The sequence below is a fragment of the Mobula hypostoma genome, chromosome 1, assembly GCF_963921235.1.
Source record: "Mobula hypostoma chromosome 1, sMobHyp1.1, whole genome shotgun sequence".
NCBI classification, from domain to species: domain Eukaryota; kingdom Metazoa; phylum Chordata; class Chondrichthyes; order Myliobatiformes; family Myliobatidae; genus Mobula; species Mobula hypostoma.
The window spans coordinates 107,932,623-107,950,293 of record NC_086097.1 but is presented as its reverse complement, the minus strand read 5'-3'; the positions used below and the strand labels follow the sequence as shown (position 1 = coordinate 107,950,293).

Genomic DNA, 17,671 nt, shown 5'->3' with positions numbered 1-17,671 from the left:
CCTCTTGGAGACTGCTGAGCGCTGAAACACCCAAATGATCTCCAAACTGTAAATCAACAGTTCCAGAATTACAATCAAGATAAAAAAAAACAAATGTAAAAGACATAAAAGAAGTGAAACATATGGTTTCATAATCTATCCAGAAGATGTCGACTGAAGGAGCGTTATACACAGGCGCCATCTTGATCAGAAGTAGTTCTTTTGTTTTTCAATGGTATACTCGTAGACAAAGATTTCCACAGAGATTTTGGGGCTCATGATTCTTAGTCTCCAATTGATTGTTGCTGTTGATGGGGAACTTGATTATGGCTGTTGTTGGGGGAGCTCCGAATTCTGACTCATGAAATGAACTCACGAACTTGGGAACCTCCAGGCTCGAGAACGGGGGTTCCCGAGTTCGATCCAGTGACAGACCGCTCCCGAGCGTGCTCTCCATCCATGCCAGGTTGGTGTCGAGCTTACAACTCGACCTCGTAAAAAAAACGCTGCCACCTCCAGTTTAAATTCCCACGTGGAATAGTGGAGGATCAAATACTCAAACCCAAACCCTGGGTCCCTCCTAGGCACCGATTGATTGTGATTCCTTGGGATAGGTGAAGTCCTAAGAACCAAGCAAAAGGCTTTTCGATAAATAGGGATTCAATCCTCAAGCATTTAGAGTCACACAGGGACAGATAAACTCTTTGGTCTTTTGTTCTTATGCCACTGGTGCCTGAGGCCAAAAAAGATCCAACCACTATTAGCAAACATTTAACAAACCTGGTGTTTAACTTGTACAGATACCATACATGCTGCAAGCTCACAAAAAGTTAAAGTGTCACTTGGAATTGTTAGGACTTCCATTTTTACAAAATCTAATATACAGCATAGAATCCTGATTGTGTACTACCAACAGCCAGAACTAATGGTATCTGCTTGTGCTGGAGAAGAAGTTGTTGTGACAATGGATTGGATATGTTTCTGATTGTCTTCAGAACAAACAGCATGTGTTCTGTATAACAGAGATGTCAATAACTGGAGACCATAGGTTTAAGGTATGAAGTTTAGAGGGGACCAGTGGAATTTTTTTTCCACTCACAGTATGGTGGAGTCTGCAGTGGACTGCCAAGTGAAAGTGGATACTTTTGTAACATTTAAAGAGTGTCTGTCTAGACCAGGGGTCCCCAACCCTTTTTTGCACTGTGGACCGGTTTAATATTGACAACGTCCTTGCGGACCGGCTGACCGGTGGGGGGCGGGGGGGCGGTGTGGTTAATCACTGTCGGAAAATAGGTGATAAGTCAACTATAAGTCACTTATCAGTGGCTAATACACTCAATTTTGTTTCTAAAAGGGTTTATCTAATGAATTTAATATTAAACACACAGCGCATATTTTCCTTGCATGAATATAGTGATAAGGCAATTATAAGTCTTAAGGGGGTTCCTTATGTCCAGTCTATTCTGCAATTTAGTTTTCATTGCATTCATTGCAGAAAACTCCGCTTCTCAGAGATATGATGTTGGAAATGGAAGCAACATTTTCAGTGCTTTTGTGGCTATCTCATGATATTCAACCTTGACTTTGATCCAGAATGCCGGCAGACATGTTATGTCAAACGTACTTTTCAGTTCAGGGTCATTTGCAAGCTCGAGGAGTTGATCTTTTTCCTGTGCTGATATGGATGATTCACCAGGGACATGCACAAGTGGGTCACGGACCCATTCCTTTGCAAGTCTTGGGTCATTTGCGGGTGGGAAGTAACGCTTGAATTCTGTCGACAGCGAAGATAGGTATTCGCGTACCAGCTGTGAGCCTCAGTCTCTCCCAAATTCCCAGCTAATGTTGGGAACATGTCAAATATGCCCCTGTCCAACTCGCCGTCCCCACAGTTCCAGTTTGGCTGTGAAAGCGGACACTTTATCTGCCAGCTTGAAGACAGTTGTTATTCTCCCCTGAAGTGACAAATTGAGTTCATTGAGCAGGTTGAAGATGTCACACAGATAAGTGAGTTTTGCTATCCACTCCTCGTCACTGAAGTGTGCTGCCAGTGGTGACTTTTTTCCTGAAAGAAATCTCTGTAGCTGCTCTCTTAACTCAGAAACCCTGGCCAGGGCTCTCCCCCTTGATAGTCACCTGACTCCAGTGTGTAAGAGAAGGCATTTGTGCTCTGCATCCATTTCCTCGCAAAGCTGCTTAAACAGACGTGAGTTAAAGGCTTTTGCTTTGATGTGATTGATAACTTCAACAATGTCACTCCATGCGCTAAGATCAGGTGACATTTTTGGCTAGCCAACATTTCCCTGTGTGTGATACAGTGTGTAGACTGGCATTCAGGAGCAACCTCTTTGACTCGGGTAGTGAAACCAGACTCGTTAAGCCGTTCCAACAGCTGTGCTTCGATGTCCTCCGCTATGTCATCGATTCTCCTTGAAACTGTGGTCGCTGAAAGTGAAACCTGTGCCATCTTGTTAGCTGCAGCTTCTCCCAACAGTTCACGGCACATGTCCTTGGCAGCAGGCTGAATCAGTTCTTCACCAACAGTGAAAGGCTTCTTAGCCTTAGCAATACGGCCAGTCACTAAGTACGACGCTCTCAGAGCAGCAGCATTTGTGGAAGTGGTGGCTCTCAGCACTGGCTTCTGTCCCGCTTGCTCACGTTTTTTCCGCTCAAAAAACTCAAACGGGTTTGTCTTTAAGTGCAGGGTGCTTGGTCCGAAGGTGCCAAAGCAGTTTTGAGGGCTTCATTGCCTCATTAGACAGCTTGTCTCCACATATCACACACAGGGGGCTTGGAGCGTGAGAGTCACCAGTCGCAGTAAAGCCGTATTTTATGTACAACTTCTCGTATTTTCTGTTGAAGGAAGCTTTCTTTTTTTTGCAGTCTCGGCCTCAGTTGTCTCTGCGTTATCATCATCGTTAGGCCTTTTATGTCCCCTACCATCTCTTCCAAAGAAACTCTCAAGCGACATTTGTTTTTTTTATTTATCAGGTAGTTGTAGGTTAATGACCAACTGATGTCCTCGCATGGGTAATGACCTTGCGTGCGTTCAAGTTCAACAGTGGGCATGACAGGGAATGAGGAAAGGTGCAATTGACTCATACCTTTTCCTCGTGGCCCGGTAGCACATGCTTTGTGGCCCGGTACCAGTCCGTGGCCCGGTGGCTGGGGACCACTGGTCTAGACAAGCACTTGAATTGCTATGACATTCAAAGGAACAGACCAAGTGCTTAGATATAGGATTAGATGATTAATTGATGATCAACATGGACATAATAAGACCAGAAGACCATAAGACAAAGGAGCAGAAGTAGGCCATTCGGCCCATCGAGTCTGCTCCGCCATTTTATCATGAGCTCATCCATTTTCTCCTATTTAGTCCCACTCCCCTGCCTTCTCACCATAACCTTTGATGCCCTGGCTACTCAGATACCTATCAATCTCTGCCTTAAATACACCCAATGACTTGGCCTCCACTGCTGCCCGTGGCAACAAATTCCATAGATTCACCACCCTCTGACTAAAAAAATTTCTTCGCATTTCTGTTCTGAAAGGGCGCCCTTCAATCCTTAAGTCATGCCCTCTCGTACTAGACTCCCCCATCATGGGAAACAACTTTGCCACATCCACTCTGTCCATGCCTTTTAACATTCGAAATGTTTCTATGAGGTCTCCCCTCATTCTTCTAAACTCCAAGGAATACAGTCCAAGAGCGGACAAACGTTCCTCATATGTTAACCCTCTCATTCCCGGAATCATTCTAGTGAATCTTCTCTGTGCCCTCTGCAACGTCAGCACATCCTTTCTTAAATAAGGAGACCAAAACTGCCCACAGCACTCCAAGTGAGGTCTTACCAGCGCCTTATAGAGCCTCAACATCACATCCCTGCTCCTATACTTTATTCCTCTAGAAATGAATGCCAACATTGCATTCGCTTTCTTCACTACTGACTCAACCTGGAGGTTAACTTTAAGGGTATCCTGTACGAGGACTCCCAAGTCCTGTTGCATCTCAGAACTTTGAATTCTTTCCCCATTTAAATAATAGTCTGCCCGTTTACTTTTTCTGCCAAAGTGCATAACCATACACTTTCCAACATTGTACTTCATTTGCCACTTCTCCGCCCATTCTTCCAATCTATCCAAGTCTCTCTGCAGACTCTCCGTTTCCTCAGCATTACCGGCCCCTCCACCTGTCTTCGTATCGTCAGCAAACTTAGCCACAAAGCCATCTATTCCATAATCTAAATCGTTGATGTACAATGTAAAAAGAAGCGGCCCCAACACTGATCCCTGCGGAACACCACTGGTAACCAGCAGCCAACCAGAGTAGGATCCCTTTATTCCCACTCTCTGTTTCCTGCCAATCAACCAACGCTCTATCCACGTATGTAACTTTCCTGTAATTCCATGGGCTCTTATCTTGTTAAGTAGCCTCATGTGTGGCACCTTGTCAAAGGCCTTCTGAAAATCCAAATATACAACATCCACTGCATCTCCCTTGTCTAGCCTACTGGTAATTTCCTCAAAAAATTGTAATAGGTTTGTCAGGCAGGATTTTCCTTTAAGGAATCCATGCTGAGTTCTGCCTATCTTGTTATATGCCTCCAGGTACTCTGTAACCTCATCCTTGACAATCGACTCCAACAACTTCCCAACCACAGATGTCAAGCTAACAGGTCTATAATTTCCTTTTTGCTTCCTTGCCCCCTTCTTAAATAGCGCAGTGACATTTGCAATCTTCCAGTCCTCCGGAACCATGCCAGAATCTATCGACTTTTGAAAGATCATCACTAATGCCTCTGCAATCTCCACAGCTACTTCCTTCAGAACACGAGGGTGCATTCCATCTGGTCCAGGAGATTTATCTACCTTTAGCCTATTCAGCTTCCTGAGTACTTTCTCTGTCGTAATTGTGACTGCGCACACTTCTCTTCCCTGCCACCCTTGAGTGTCCGGTATACTGCTGTCTTCCTCAGTGAAGACTGATGCAAAATACTTGTTCAGTTCCTCTGCCATCTCCTTATCTCCCATTACAATTTCTCCAGCATCATTTTCTATCAGTCCTATATCTACTCTCACCTGTCTTTTACTCTTTATATACTTGAAAAAGCTTTTAGTATCCTCTTCGATATTATTTGCTAGCTTCCATTCATAGTTAATTTTTTCTCTTTTAATGACCTTCTTGGTTTCCTTTTGTAAGGTTTTAAAAACTTCCCAATCCTCTCTCTTCCCACTAATTTTTGCTTCCCTGTATGCCCTCTCTTTTGCTTTAACTTTGGCTTTGACTTCTCTTGTCAACCACGGTTGCATCCTTTTTCCACTCGAAAATTTCTTCTTTTTTGGAATATACCTGTCTTGCACATTCCTCATTTCTCGCATAAACTCCAGCCACTGCTGCTCTGCTGTCTTTCCCGCCAGTGTCCCTTTCCAGTCAACTTTGGCCAGTTCCTCTCTCATGCCACTGTAATTTCCTTTACTCCACTGAAATACCGACACATCAGATTTCGGCTTCTCTTTTTCTAATTTCACAGTGGACTCAATCATGTTATGATCGCTGCCTCCTAAGGGTTCCTTCACCTCAATCTCTCCAATCACCTCCGGTTCATTACACAATACCCAATCCAGTACAGCCGATCCCCTAGTGGGCTCAACAACAAGCTGTTCTAAAAAGCCATCTCGCAGACATTCTACAAATTCTCTCTCTTGAGATCCAGTGCTGACCTGATTTTCCCAATCTACTCGCATGTTAAAATCCCCCACAATTATCATAACACTGCCCTTCTGGCAAGCCTTTTCTATTTCCAGTTGTAATTTGTAGTCCACATCCCTGCAGCTGTAATAAACTGAGACGAAGCTACTGACATGATAAAGGAAGCCCTGAACACCACCAGAGACAGAGGACCTTCATTGCTGCCCTAAATGCTAGCTGTGTAATGGGCAAAAGAGTGGATAAAGTGGGGTGAAAGGCATGTTTCTGGGATGAATCACTGAGGAGCCAAGAATAATATTTAAAAATTTGGGCTTAAAATGAGCAGTGTCTATATGTAAGTGGAGCAGTGTACAAGATTGCGTGCAAAAAAAGAAATCACAGGGTCAGGTTTAATATCACCAGTATACGTTGTGATATTTGTTGCCTTAGCAACAGCAGTATATTGCAATACATAATAATAGAAAGAAAGAATGTGAATTACAGTAAGTATGCGTATGTATAGATGTGTATATATTATATATAAAATAGTTAAAAGAAAATAGTGAGGTAGTGTTCATGGGTTCAATGTCCATTCAGAAATCGGATGGCAGAGAGGAAGAAGCTGTTCCTGAATCACTGAGTATTTGCCTTCAGGCTTCTGTACCGGCTTCCTGATGGTAGCGTGGAGAACAAGAACGACCTGGGGGATGGGGGTCCTTAATGATGGATGCAGCCTTTTTGAGGCACTGCTTCTTGAAGATGTCCTGGGTACCATGGAGGCTAGTACCCATGATGGAGCTAATTAAGTTTACAACTCTCTGCAACTTACTTGTATGCTATGCAGTAGCCCTCCCCACCTTGTATCATACAGTGATGCAGCCAGTTAGAACGCTCTCCACGGTACATTTGTAGAAATTTGTGAGTGTCTTTTGTGACAGACTTAGTCTCCTCAAACTCCTAATGAAATATAGCTGCTGTCGTGCCTCCTTTGTAGCCGTATTGATATGTTGAGTCCATATAACAAAGAAACTATAGAGAAAATCTGTGGCCCAAACTGGCATGTGTGACAAGGGCTTTAAATTGTGGGGCACTGGCACGATTATTAGAGTATAGGGAGCTGCTCTCTTGTGACACAATTCATTTGAACCTGACCAGAACAGTGTCCAGATGAATTCAATAATAGAAAGCCATTTCTGTATAAATAGAGATGGGAAGGAGAAGGAAATTTGGGAGATTTTGGTTAATGTATATAAACTAATAATCTAAGAAATTATTCATAGCAGAATTGCAGACTTTTAAATTTCAAAAATATAGTTTTTTTAATAATAATTAAAGACATGAAATGCATTTGGTACATGTCAACATTTGATGGGTTTCAATGAGATCCCCCCCTCCCACCCCCCGTTCTTCCAAATTCCCATGAGTAAAGGCACAGAGCTGTCAATTGCTCCTCATTCGGGTGATCTCGTTGAAACCTATTGAATGTTGAAAGGCCTAGTGGATGTGGAGAGGACGTTTCCTGTAGTGGGGGAGTCTAGGGCCAGAAGGCACACCCTCAGAATAAAGGGATATCCATTTAGAACGGGGAGGAGGAGGAAGTTCTTTTGCCAGAGGGTGGTCAATATGTGAAATTTGTTGCCACAGGCTGCTGTGGAAGCGAGGCTGTTGGGTGTATTTAAGGCAGAGATTGATAGATTCTTGATTAGTCAGGGCATGAAAGGTTGTGGGAAGCAGGCAGGAGATTGGTGTTGAGATGGAAATGGACCAGATATAATGAAATGGCAGAGCAGACTTGATGGGCCAAGTGGCCTCATTCTGCTCCTATGTGTTATGGTCTTATGTTTTTATTGTTGCATAAAATCAAATCATTATCTTACAATGCCCCAGTGCCACTCACATCTCCTCCTTCAGCAATATACCAACAAAGTGTTTGAATGACTGTAAAACAGGACCCACCCACTCAATGCCCAGAGGAGGCAAATCCTTGCACTGTAGTCCTTCCCCACAAAGACTCTGTGGTGGCTTCACCAAACTTGAGTGTATCCCTCGGCATACAGTCTGCACCTTGTGCAGTGTGCCAGTTGGCAGCAAAGGCACAGAATACTAAGGAGAAGTTAGAGGCAGATGGTGTCATAATATCCCTGGTAACAGGATTTTTCAGATGAGAAGGAGGGGATAAAAATGAAGGGGTGATGGTCTTGTAAGGAAGCAATTGCAAGTATGAAGTATGATGTGCTAGAAAGATCTCTGGGTTAAATAGGGAAACAAAAAGTTAGGTTGAGTTTCCTCTCTCAACTGTAGTATTCCTGTACCTAGTAAAGTGGCCACTGACTATATGTTTGTGGTGTTCTGCTGCTGTAGCCCACCTAATTCAAGGTTGTATGTGTTGTGCAGTCAGAGATGGTCTTCTATACATCCCTGTTGTAATGTGTCATTATTTAAGTTACTGTCACCTTCCCGTCAGCTTGATCCTTTGAGCTCTCTCATTAACATGGCATTTCTGCCCACAGAACTACTGCTCACTAGATCTTTTCTTTTCACACCTTTCCCTGTAAACTTTAGAGACTGTTGTGCGTGAAAATCCCAGGATATCAGTTTCTGAGATACTCATATCACCCTATCTGCCACCAACAAGTATGCCACGGTCAAAGTCACTTAGAACAATTTCTTCCCCATTCTGATGTTTGGTCTGAACAACAAATGAACCTCTTGACCATGTCTGCATGTTTTACTGCATTGAGTAGTTGCCACATGATTGGCTAATTAGATAATTGCATTAACGAGCAAGTGTTTAGTTGGAGCTTATAAAGTGGGCTCTAGGGGTATGTGTGATCTTTTTGAACAATCAGTATGTTCCCAGAGGCTTTGTAGAAATGATAAATGACAAAACAAGAGTACCAGAGTGAGAATCTGAGTTGTTATTTTAGTGGGAAATGGAATCTGTCTATTCCTAATTAGGCCATAGTTTTACAAATGCTCATGAATCCTATCGCCAAGAATCCTCTACAATAGTTTTCTTACTACTGACATGAGCCTCTCCAGTCTTTACGTACGAGTGAAATCCCTATTTCCTTTCTTGAGGAAACAGAACTAGATTAGCTATTTGATAGTTCTCTGGGACCTTGTCTGTAGCTAGTGAGGACACAAAGATTTTGGTCAAAGCCCCAGCAATCTCACCTGTTGTCTTTCTCAATAAACCTGGTGTAAATTCCACTAGGACCTGGGGAGCTATTCACCTTAACATTATTCCAGTGACCCAATGCTACCTCTTTCTTTATCTCAAAATGCCCTTGCATATTAACATACTCCAGTATTCTTCATGACCTTGTCCTTGGTAAATACTGACATAGTTCAAAGTAAATTTTATTATCGAAGTACATATATGTCACCATATACAACCCTGAGATTCATTTTTTGTGGGCCTACTCAACAAATCTATAGAATATAGTAACTATAACAGAATCAGTGAATGACCTCCAAACTAGGGCTTTCAACCAGAGTGCAGAAGACACCAGACTGCAAATGCAAAAAGAAGGAACAACAATAATCTAAATAAATAAGCAATAAATATCAAGAACGTGAGCTAAAGAGTCTTTGAAACTGAGTCCATTGGTTGTGGGAGCATTTCAATGATGGGCGAGTGAAGTTATCCCCTGTTGTTCAGGAGCCGGATGGCTGAGTGGTAATAATTGTTACTGAAACTTTGAAACTGGTGATGCGAGTCTTAAGGCTCATGTACCTTACTTCCTGATGACAGCAGCAAGAAGAGAGCATGTCCTGGTTGGTGGGGTCCCGATGATGAATGCTGCTTTCCTGCAACAGTGGTGGGTAGGTCTCTACCCATGATGGTAATGAAAAGAGTGTTCATTGAAATTGTTCATGGTATTTCTTTCACAAGCAAGAGAAAATCTGCAGATGCTGGAAATCCAAACAACACACACAAAATGCTGGAGGAACTCAGCAGGCCATGCAGCATCTATGGAAAAGAGTAAACAGTTGACTTTTCAGGCCAAGATCCTTCTTCAGGACTGGAAAGGAAGGGGAGAAGTCAAAGCAGGAGGTGGGAGGAGGGGAGGAAGAAGTTCAAGTTGGCAGGTGATAAGTGAAACTGGGGGAGGGGGTGAAGTAAAGAGCTGGAAAGTTGATTGATGAAAGAGATAAAGGATTGGAGAAGGGGGGATCTGATAGGAGAAGGTAGAAGACTATGGAAGAAAGGGAAGAGCAGGGAGATAATGGACAGTTAAAGAGATAAGGTGAGAGAGGGAATCAGGAGATGGGGAATGGTAGAGGGGTTGGGGCATTAGTGGAAGTTTGAGAAATTTATGTTCATGCCATCAGGTTGGAGGCTACCCAGATGGAATATAAAGTGTGGCCCCTCCAACCTGAGTGTGGCCTCTTCACGGCAGTAGGGAACATGCTGAAAAGGGTGGCCATTGGGAGATTGTGCTTTTTCACTGATGTACAGGAGGCCACAACGGGAGCACTGGATACCCAAGATAATTCACAGGTGAAGTATCGCCTCACCTGGAAGGACTTTTTGGGGCCCTGAATGATAACGAAAGAGGAGGTGTAGGGGCAGGTGTGTCACTTATTCCGCTTGCAAGTATAAGTGCCAGGAGGGAGATCAATAGGGAGGGACAAATGGACAAGGGAGTCGTGTAGGGAGCAATCACTGCGGAAAACAGGCAGGAGGCGGGGGGGGGGGTTCCCGTTGGAGGTGGCTGAAGTTATGTGGAATTATGCGCTGGATACGGAGGCTACTGGGGTTGGTAGGTGAGGACAAGAGGAGCCCTATCCTTGGCGTGGCAACGGGCAGATGGGGTGTGGGCAGATGTGCACGAAATGGAAGAGATACGGATAAGGGTTGCATTGATGATAGAGAAAGGGAAGCCCCTTTCTTTGAAGAAGGACATCTCAGTTGTTCTGGAATGACAAGCCTCATCCTGAGTACAGATGCGATGGAGGTGGAGGAACTGAGAGAAGGGGAAGGCATTTTTACAAGTGGCAGGGTTGGAAGAGGTATAGTGCAGATAACTGGGAGAGTCAGTGAGTTTACTAAAGATATCAGTAGGTAGACTGTCTCCAGGGGTGGAGATGGAGAGATCAAGAAAGGGGAGAGGTGCCAGAAATGGACCAAGTAAATTTGAGGGTAGCGTGGAAATTGGAGGCAAAGTTGATGAAATCAATAAGCTCAGCATGGGTGTAAGAAACAGCACCAATGAAGTTGAGCAAAGTTGATGAAATTGATGAGCTCAGCATGGGTGTAAGAAACAGCTGCAATGAAACCTTTAACACTCTCTGTTTTACATTCCATCCCTGATATGGCATTCATTCATCCTGTTTGTTGAGTTTCTGATAAATTGTGAAATCACATTAGTTAATGAAATACACATATTGGGTGAGGAGATGCATCACCAAGCACCCAGATACATTTTGCTTTGCAGGACTATTGACAGTTTGACAATAAACTGGACTGGTCTAAGAACACTGAGGCTGTCTATAAGAAGGGTCAGAGCCGTCTCTATTTCCTGAGGAGACTGAGGTCCTTTAACATCTGCCGGTCGATGCTGAGGATGTTCTACGAGTCTGTGGTGGCCAGTGCTATCATGTTTGCTGTTGTGTGCTGGGGCAGCAGGCTGAGGGTAGCAGACACCAACAGAATCAACAAACTCATTCGTAAGGCCAGTGATGTTGTGGGGATGGAACTGGACTCTCTGACAGTGGTGTCTGAAAAGAGGATGCTGTCTAAGTTGCATGCCATCTTGGTCAATGTCACCCATCCACTACATAATGTACTGGGTGGGCACAGGAGTGCATTCAGCCAGAGACTCATTTCACCGAGATGAAACACAGAGCGTCATAGGAAGTCGTTCCTGCCTGTGGCCATCAAACTGTACAACTTCTCCCTTGGAAGGTCAGACACACTGAGCCAATAGGCTGGTCCTGGACTTATTTCATAATTTACTGGCATAATTTACATATTACTATTTAACTATTTATGGTTCTATTACTATTTATTATTTATGGTGCAACTGTAACGAAAACCAATTTCCCCCGGGATGAATAAAGTATGACTATGACTAGAAGGAGTAAAATTGTTAAGCTTTGTGCATTCTTTTTTTTTGTATACAGCCATGTGGATTACTAATTTAGAATAACACAAGCTGGCAAATATGAGGAATGTGCTGTCTTGATAGTGAGATTTATTCATCACTGTTGATCTTCGTAAATATTAATTTGCTTTTTTTCTTCTAAAGAATGGTAGATGATCTGCACGGACTTATTAAGGAAGCTAAGCTGCAGAGCCCCTTTGTACTCGTGGGATCAGAGCTTGGGGCACTCAATGCAAGATTTTATGCCCACATTCACAACTGGTAAGATAAAAATCTTGACATTTCAGATGGTGGAAATTAGAGTCTTGAAATGAAGCCAATTATATATTTATGAGTGTTGATGTAGCCAAAACAGAACTGAGAAATTATTTTAAAAGGTTTGTGATAAATATACACTAGAACATGGTTAAAAAAAATTCATTATTCTAATTAAATGTGCATTTCATAGTAAAAATGAAGCATCAATGTTGAGCATTAAGAAGGCTGAAGATAGTATTAGATTGAAGGTGTTTAGAAAGGTTTACGATGTTGTCAAGAAGGGTAATAAAGCTGGCATGTGGGAGAACATTAAGAACCATCAATAGATGGCCATAAAGACGAAAAATGAAAATATATTGGCATGAATTATATTAAAAAAAGATTTAAGAACATCTGCAATATAGTAAAGAAAGTATTGAAATTAAGTGTGTCTGTCACAGAAGATCCGAAGAAATAATTATGGGAAGTGAAAAGAAAACGTTAAATAATCACTTTAGAAAACATAATTAAAATCAGTAACATTGGAAATGAATACTGCAAGTAACTTGATGTAATTATTATCATTAAAAAGGAAGTAAATTAGAAATTAAGGGAAGTAAAAGTTAACAGAACCCTCTGAACTAAGTGTTTAAATGTACTGCAGAGATGATTGATGCATTTATAATAACCCTCTGAAATATTGTGAACAGTCTGAGCAGATTAGAAGGTAATAAGTGCAAGACTTTTTTAAACAAGAAGTGAGAGAAAATGGGGGAACGACAGATGTGTTAATCTGGCTTGTCTGCAAAATGCTAAAATCCATCATTGAAGAGTATTCAGAAAATGATAGCATGATTAGGCAGAGGCAACATGTTTTTTTTAAAGGAAAATAGATTCTGATAAAACTAATCGAGGCAGGAATGATACAAGGGAACTAGTGAATTGAGTATATGGGTGAATCCTGCATTATGGCACTTTGGGAATGAAGTTTACCTTTTCAGAATTCACATGTCACTGCCAAAACAATCTGGGATATGCTTTCAGGAAATTTAAGTGAAAATGAGTAGATAATTTTTTTCCAACTCATTTCTTGATGTATGCACAGTTGATGTGGCTTCCCATTGGGGAAGATCATGACAAGGATTATTTTCTGCAGATGGAATTGCATCCCAATCCCCATAACACAGGGGTTGCCTGTGTGGACATTCAACAAGCATTTGACAAGAACCACAAGTTGATGGCTTTGGGCTTAAATTTTGATGAAGGTGGAGAAGTGGTTAAGAGACTGAAACAGAGCAGAAATGAATAAATAAGACAAAATCTTCAGATGCTGGAAATCCAAAACAACACACACAAAATGCTGGAGCAACCCAACAGGCCAAGCAGTATCAATGGAAAAGAGTAAAGAGTTGATGTTTCAAACTGAGACTCTCATCAGGACTGGGGGAAAAAAGATGAGAAGTTGCAGGTAGAAGGTAGGGGGAGGGGAGGACACAAATCTGTGAATCTATTGAGGTTATCTACTGTATTTGATGTTCCTGGTGTGGCGTCCTCTATATCAATGCGACCACATTCAAGTTGGAGGAGCAACTCCTTTCTTCCACGGTCTTCTATCCTCTCTTATCAGATTTCCCCCGTCTAGCTCTTTATCTCTTTCAACTATCAGCTTTCCAGCTCTTTTTTTCACCCCTCCCCCTCTCCCAGTTTCACCTATCACCTATTACCTACCACCTTGTACTTCTTCCTCCCCTCCTCCACCTTCTCGCTCTAACGTCATGTATCTTCCCACTCCTGATGAAATGTCTCTGCTTAAAACATTGACTGGTTACCCTTTTCCAGAGATGATTAACTGTTCATTGAAAGTTAACCAAAATTCAAGATTTTTTGGTGTCATTTCCAGTACAGAAGTGTATGTGAAGGTAATAGTTGTTGCTTTAGATCTGATGCAACACAAAAAAAGACAGTAAGATAAAGGACACAATAATAACAATAAAAAACTCAATAAATATAAATTGTTAAGATAGCTTATATACATATGTTAATTGTATATTCATTAAGTGACACGGCACAGACGCGAGGTCTGTACGTGAGGTGATTGACAGGAAATGATAATGTAGTGGTGGAAGTGCAGGTTAGTGGATGGAGGTGTTGATCTGCCTTACTGCTTGAAGAACATAACTGTTTTTGGGTCTGGTGGTCCTGGCATGGATGCTATGTAGCCTCCTCCCTGAGATGGGAGTGGAACAAACAGTGCATGAGCAAGGTGTATGTGATCCTTCATGATGTTACTGGCTCTTTTCTGGAACCTTTCTCAGTACATGTCCTTGATGGTAGGTAGGTACCAGTGATGCGTTGCGCAGTTCTGACCACCTGTTGTAGAGCCTTCCTGTCTGCCGCAATACGGTTTTCATACCATGCAGAAATGCAGCTTGTTAGAATGCACTCTACTGTGCAACTGTAGAAGTCGTGTATACACTGTAGATGTGCATAGTGCAGCTCTCTTCAGCTTCTTCAGAAAGTAGAGGTGTTGGTGAGCTTTCTCGATTGTGCAGAATGTGTTCTGGGACACGAGAGATTGGGTGTGATGTGCACGCCTGGTGTTTGACACTGCTCGCAGTTTCCACTACTGTTGATGTAAAGATTTGCTTGCTTGCATTTGCAATAGGAGAGCAAAGATTAAGTGATGATTGATAAGTGTGTTTCAAGTATTTCTGTTTCTAAATTATCCAAGTTCATTTTTTTTTGGTTTTATATGCCCCTGTTTAATGTTCCGTATGCAGCGATATAAAGATTAATGTCAACACTAGAGTGCAATTCCAAAAAGAGCTGGTAAATGGATATCACAAATGCTATACTCACAAAAGTTTTCCAATATCTGCTAAATTGCTCCATACAGTATATCTTCAGTAATGTCTATTTGGCTGGGTTATTGCTGTACCCTGAACTCTGTCTGCTGAAATACACCCTCAGTTGGCAAACCTATCTCTGTCCCACAGGGAGGTGTCTGATCTTGTCCTCATCAATCCAATCCCTGAAGAACTATTCATGGAAGACGTATGGTTGCAGTACTGGTAAGTAAATGTACCCAGCTTTTCAGTTAATTTACATATGTGAAACCTGTATTTATTTCTGTAATGACTCTTTATAATGAAACCTTGTTTAAAATTTAGATTAGACATCGTAAAAAAAAGGTGAACTTTTCCATTTCTCATTTACTCATCATTAGGAAATGACCAAGCTATTATGAATTGACTTTCAACCGTTGTCCACCCCATTTCTAGTGTCAAATATTTATCATAAAATTAATCAAAATTGTTTAATGATAGGCCACATAATATAGAGAAGAATGAATTAAGGTAATGGAACCTTATGAAAAAATTTTAAACCAAACTAATTCCAGAGATGGTAGGACCTGGTTAAAGTAAATTGGATAATCTGTGCAAAAATTATATTTCTTCATCAAGGAATAATTTTTGAGAAATTAAAAGATATATTGGAAAAATGATCTACGCAGAACTAATTGAAATAGTAAATCAAGATAAAAATAATGTTATCATATTGTCAATAAGGTCATTCCAAATAGATTCGGTCTACTCCGGCCGCTTCTGGAGCGGATCTGGAACTCAGTCTGGTTCGGAATGCTGTTGGCTTGCTTCAGTTGTTTGCATGATGTGTATTCTTTTTCTCTGTTTTTTGATCTTTTTTAAAATTGGGTTATTCAAGTTTCTTGCTTTGTACCTGCCTATAAACAGACAAATTTCAAGGTGTATAATCTATACATTCTTTGATAATAAGTGTGCTTTGAAATCAAGAAAGGTGGATACTGAGAGACATTGGAAAAGATTAGTGTCATTGTTATGCTGAAGGCAGTAGGAAGGATATCATTAGTGGCTGTTGAAGAGAATTTAGAGCTGCAATTGCAATCTCTTTACTGAGAAAAAAAATCAGACAACAGATACTTTCAGATTTTTGGCTGATCCCTCAACCAGTTAAACGTATTATCAGCCTTATTTTATGTAAGCTTGAGTGTCAGAATTCCATAAACACAGCTGAACTTGACATAATGTAATCGACATGAAAGCAAATGCCAAAGTGTTGGGGGGCCTTGTAAAACTTAGAAAATAAATTATCTCTAAATTGGCTCCAGCCAATTAAAATATACTTTACAAAATTTATTAATTACAAACATATTTATATTCTAATGGATAATTTAAAGTTATCGCAAATTAATTTTACAAAAGTAAATATTTTATTTCTCACCTGAGGGGAGGAAATTCACGAGGGATCATCTAATGAGGCCATTTGGGTCGAACTTAGAAATAAGAAAGGGAATGGTCACCTTGGGAAGGCTGTACTATAGACCCCCTAGTAGTTAATGGGAACTTGTGGAGGAGCTGTGTTGAGAAATTGTATGTAGTTGTGCTATTGGGAGATTTCAATTTTCCCAGTATCGACTGGGCCACCCAGAGTGTAGAGGGCCTTGAATGGGGTAGACTTTGTGCAGTGCGTCCAAGACAGTTTCCTCATGGAAAATATTTAGGAACCTACTTGAGAAGGAAAGATATTGGACTTCCTCTTAGGCACTCAGGTGGGCCAAGTAACTGAAGTGGCAGTTCGGGAGCACTTGAGGTCCAGTGATCTCAATTTTATTACCATAGAAACCATAGAAACTACAGCACGGAAACAGGCCTTTTGGCCCTTCTTGGCTGTGCCGAACCATTTTCTGCCTGGTCCCACTGACCTGCACATGGGCCATATCCCTCCATACACCTCCCATCCATGTATCTGTCCAATTTATTCTTAAATGTTAAAAAAGAACCCGCATTTACCACCTTGTCTGGCAGCTCATTCCATACTCCCACCACTCTGTGTGAAGAAGCCCCCCTAATGTTCCCTTTAAACTTTTCCCCCCTCACCCTTAACCCATGTCCTCTGGTTTTTTTCTCCCCTTGCCTCGTGGAAAAAGCCTGCTTGCATTCACTCTATCTATACCCATCATAATTTTACATACCTCTATCAAATCTCCCCTCATTCTTCTACGCTTCAGGGAATAAAGTCCTAACCTATTCAACCTTTCTCTGTAACTGAGTTTCTCAAGTCCTGGCAACATCGTTGTAAACCTTCTCTGCACTCTTTCAACCTTATTTATATCTTTCCTGTAATTTGGTGACCAAAACTGAACACAATACTCCAGATTCGGCCTCACCAATGTCTTATACAACCTCATCATAACATTCCAGCTCTTATACTCAATACTTTGATTAATAAAGGCCAATGTACCAAAAGCTCTCTTTACAACCCTATCTACTTGTGACGCCACTTTTAGGGAATTTTGTGTCTGTATTCCCAGATCCCTCTGTTCCACTACACTCCTCAGTTCCTTACCATTACCCTGTATGTTCTACCTTGGTTTGTCCTTCCAACGTGCAATACCTCACACTTGTCTGTATTAAACTCCATCTTCCATTTTTCTTTTTTTTTAATTTTATTTTTATTTGGATAAGGAATTCACAATTATCATGTACTTTTTTCACACATATAACCTTTTCCATTTTTTATATGTATAAAACTACAATTATTTATACATTCTTAAGTACACATTGAGATGATATAAAAGGAAAATAAACATTTAAATAGATAATTATGTACT

At 41.5% G+C, this 17,671-nt stretch overlaps 1 protein-coding gene across 1 annotated transcript in view; it reads left to right on the top strand.

The window, feature by feature from the left end:
- Window positions 1-17,671, top strand: part of si:dkey-122a22.2 (uncharacterized) — a 213,117-nt gene that overhangs the window by 65,215 nt on the left and 130,231 nt on the right. The window contains exons 6-7 of the mRNA XM_063054664.1: window positions 11,929-12,045; window positions 15,018-15,092. Of these exons, the coding sequence (XP_062910734.1) occupies window positions 11,929-12,045; window positions 15,018-15,092 (192 nt within the window). The remainder of the gene's footprint in view (window positions 1-11,928; window positions 12,046-15,017; window positions 15,093-17,671) is intronic.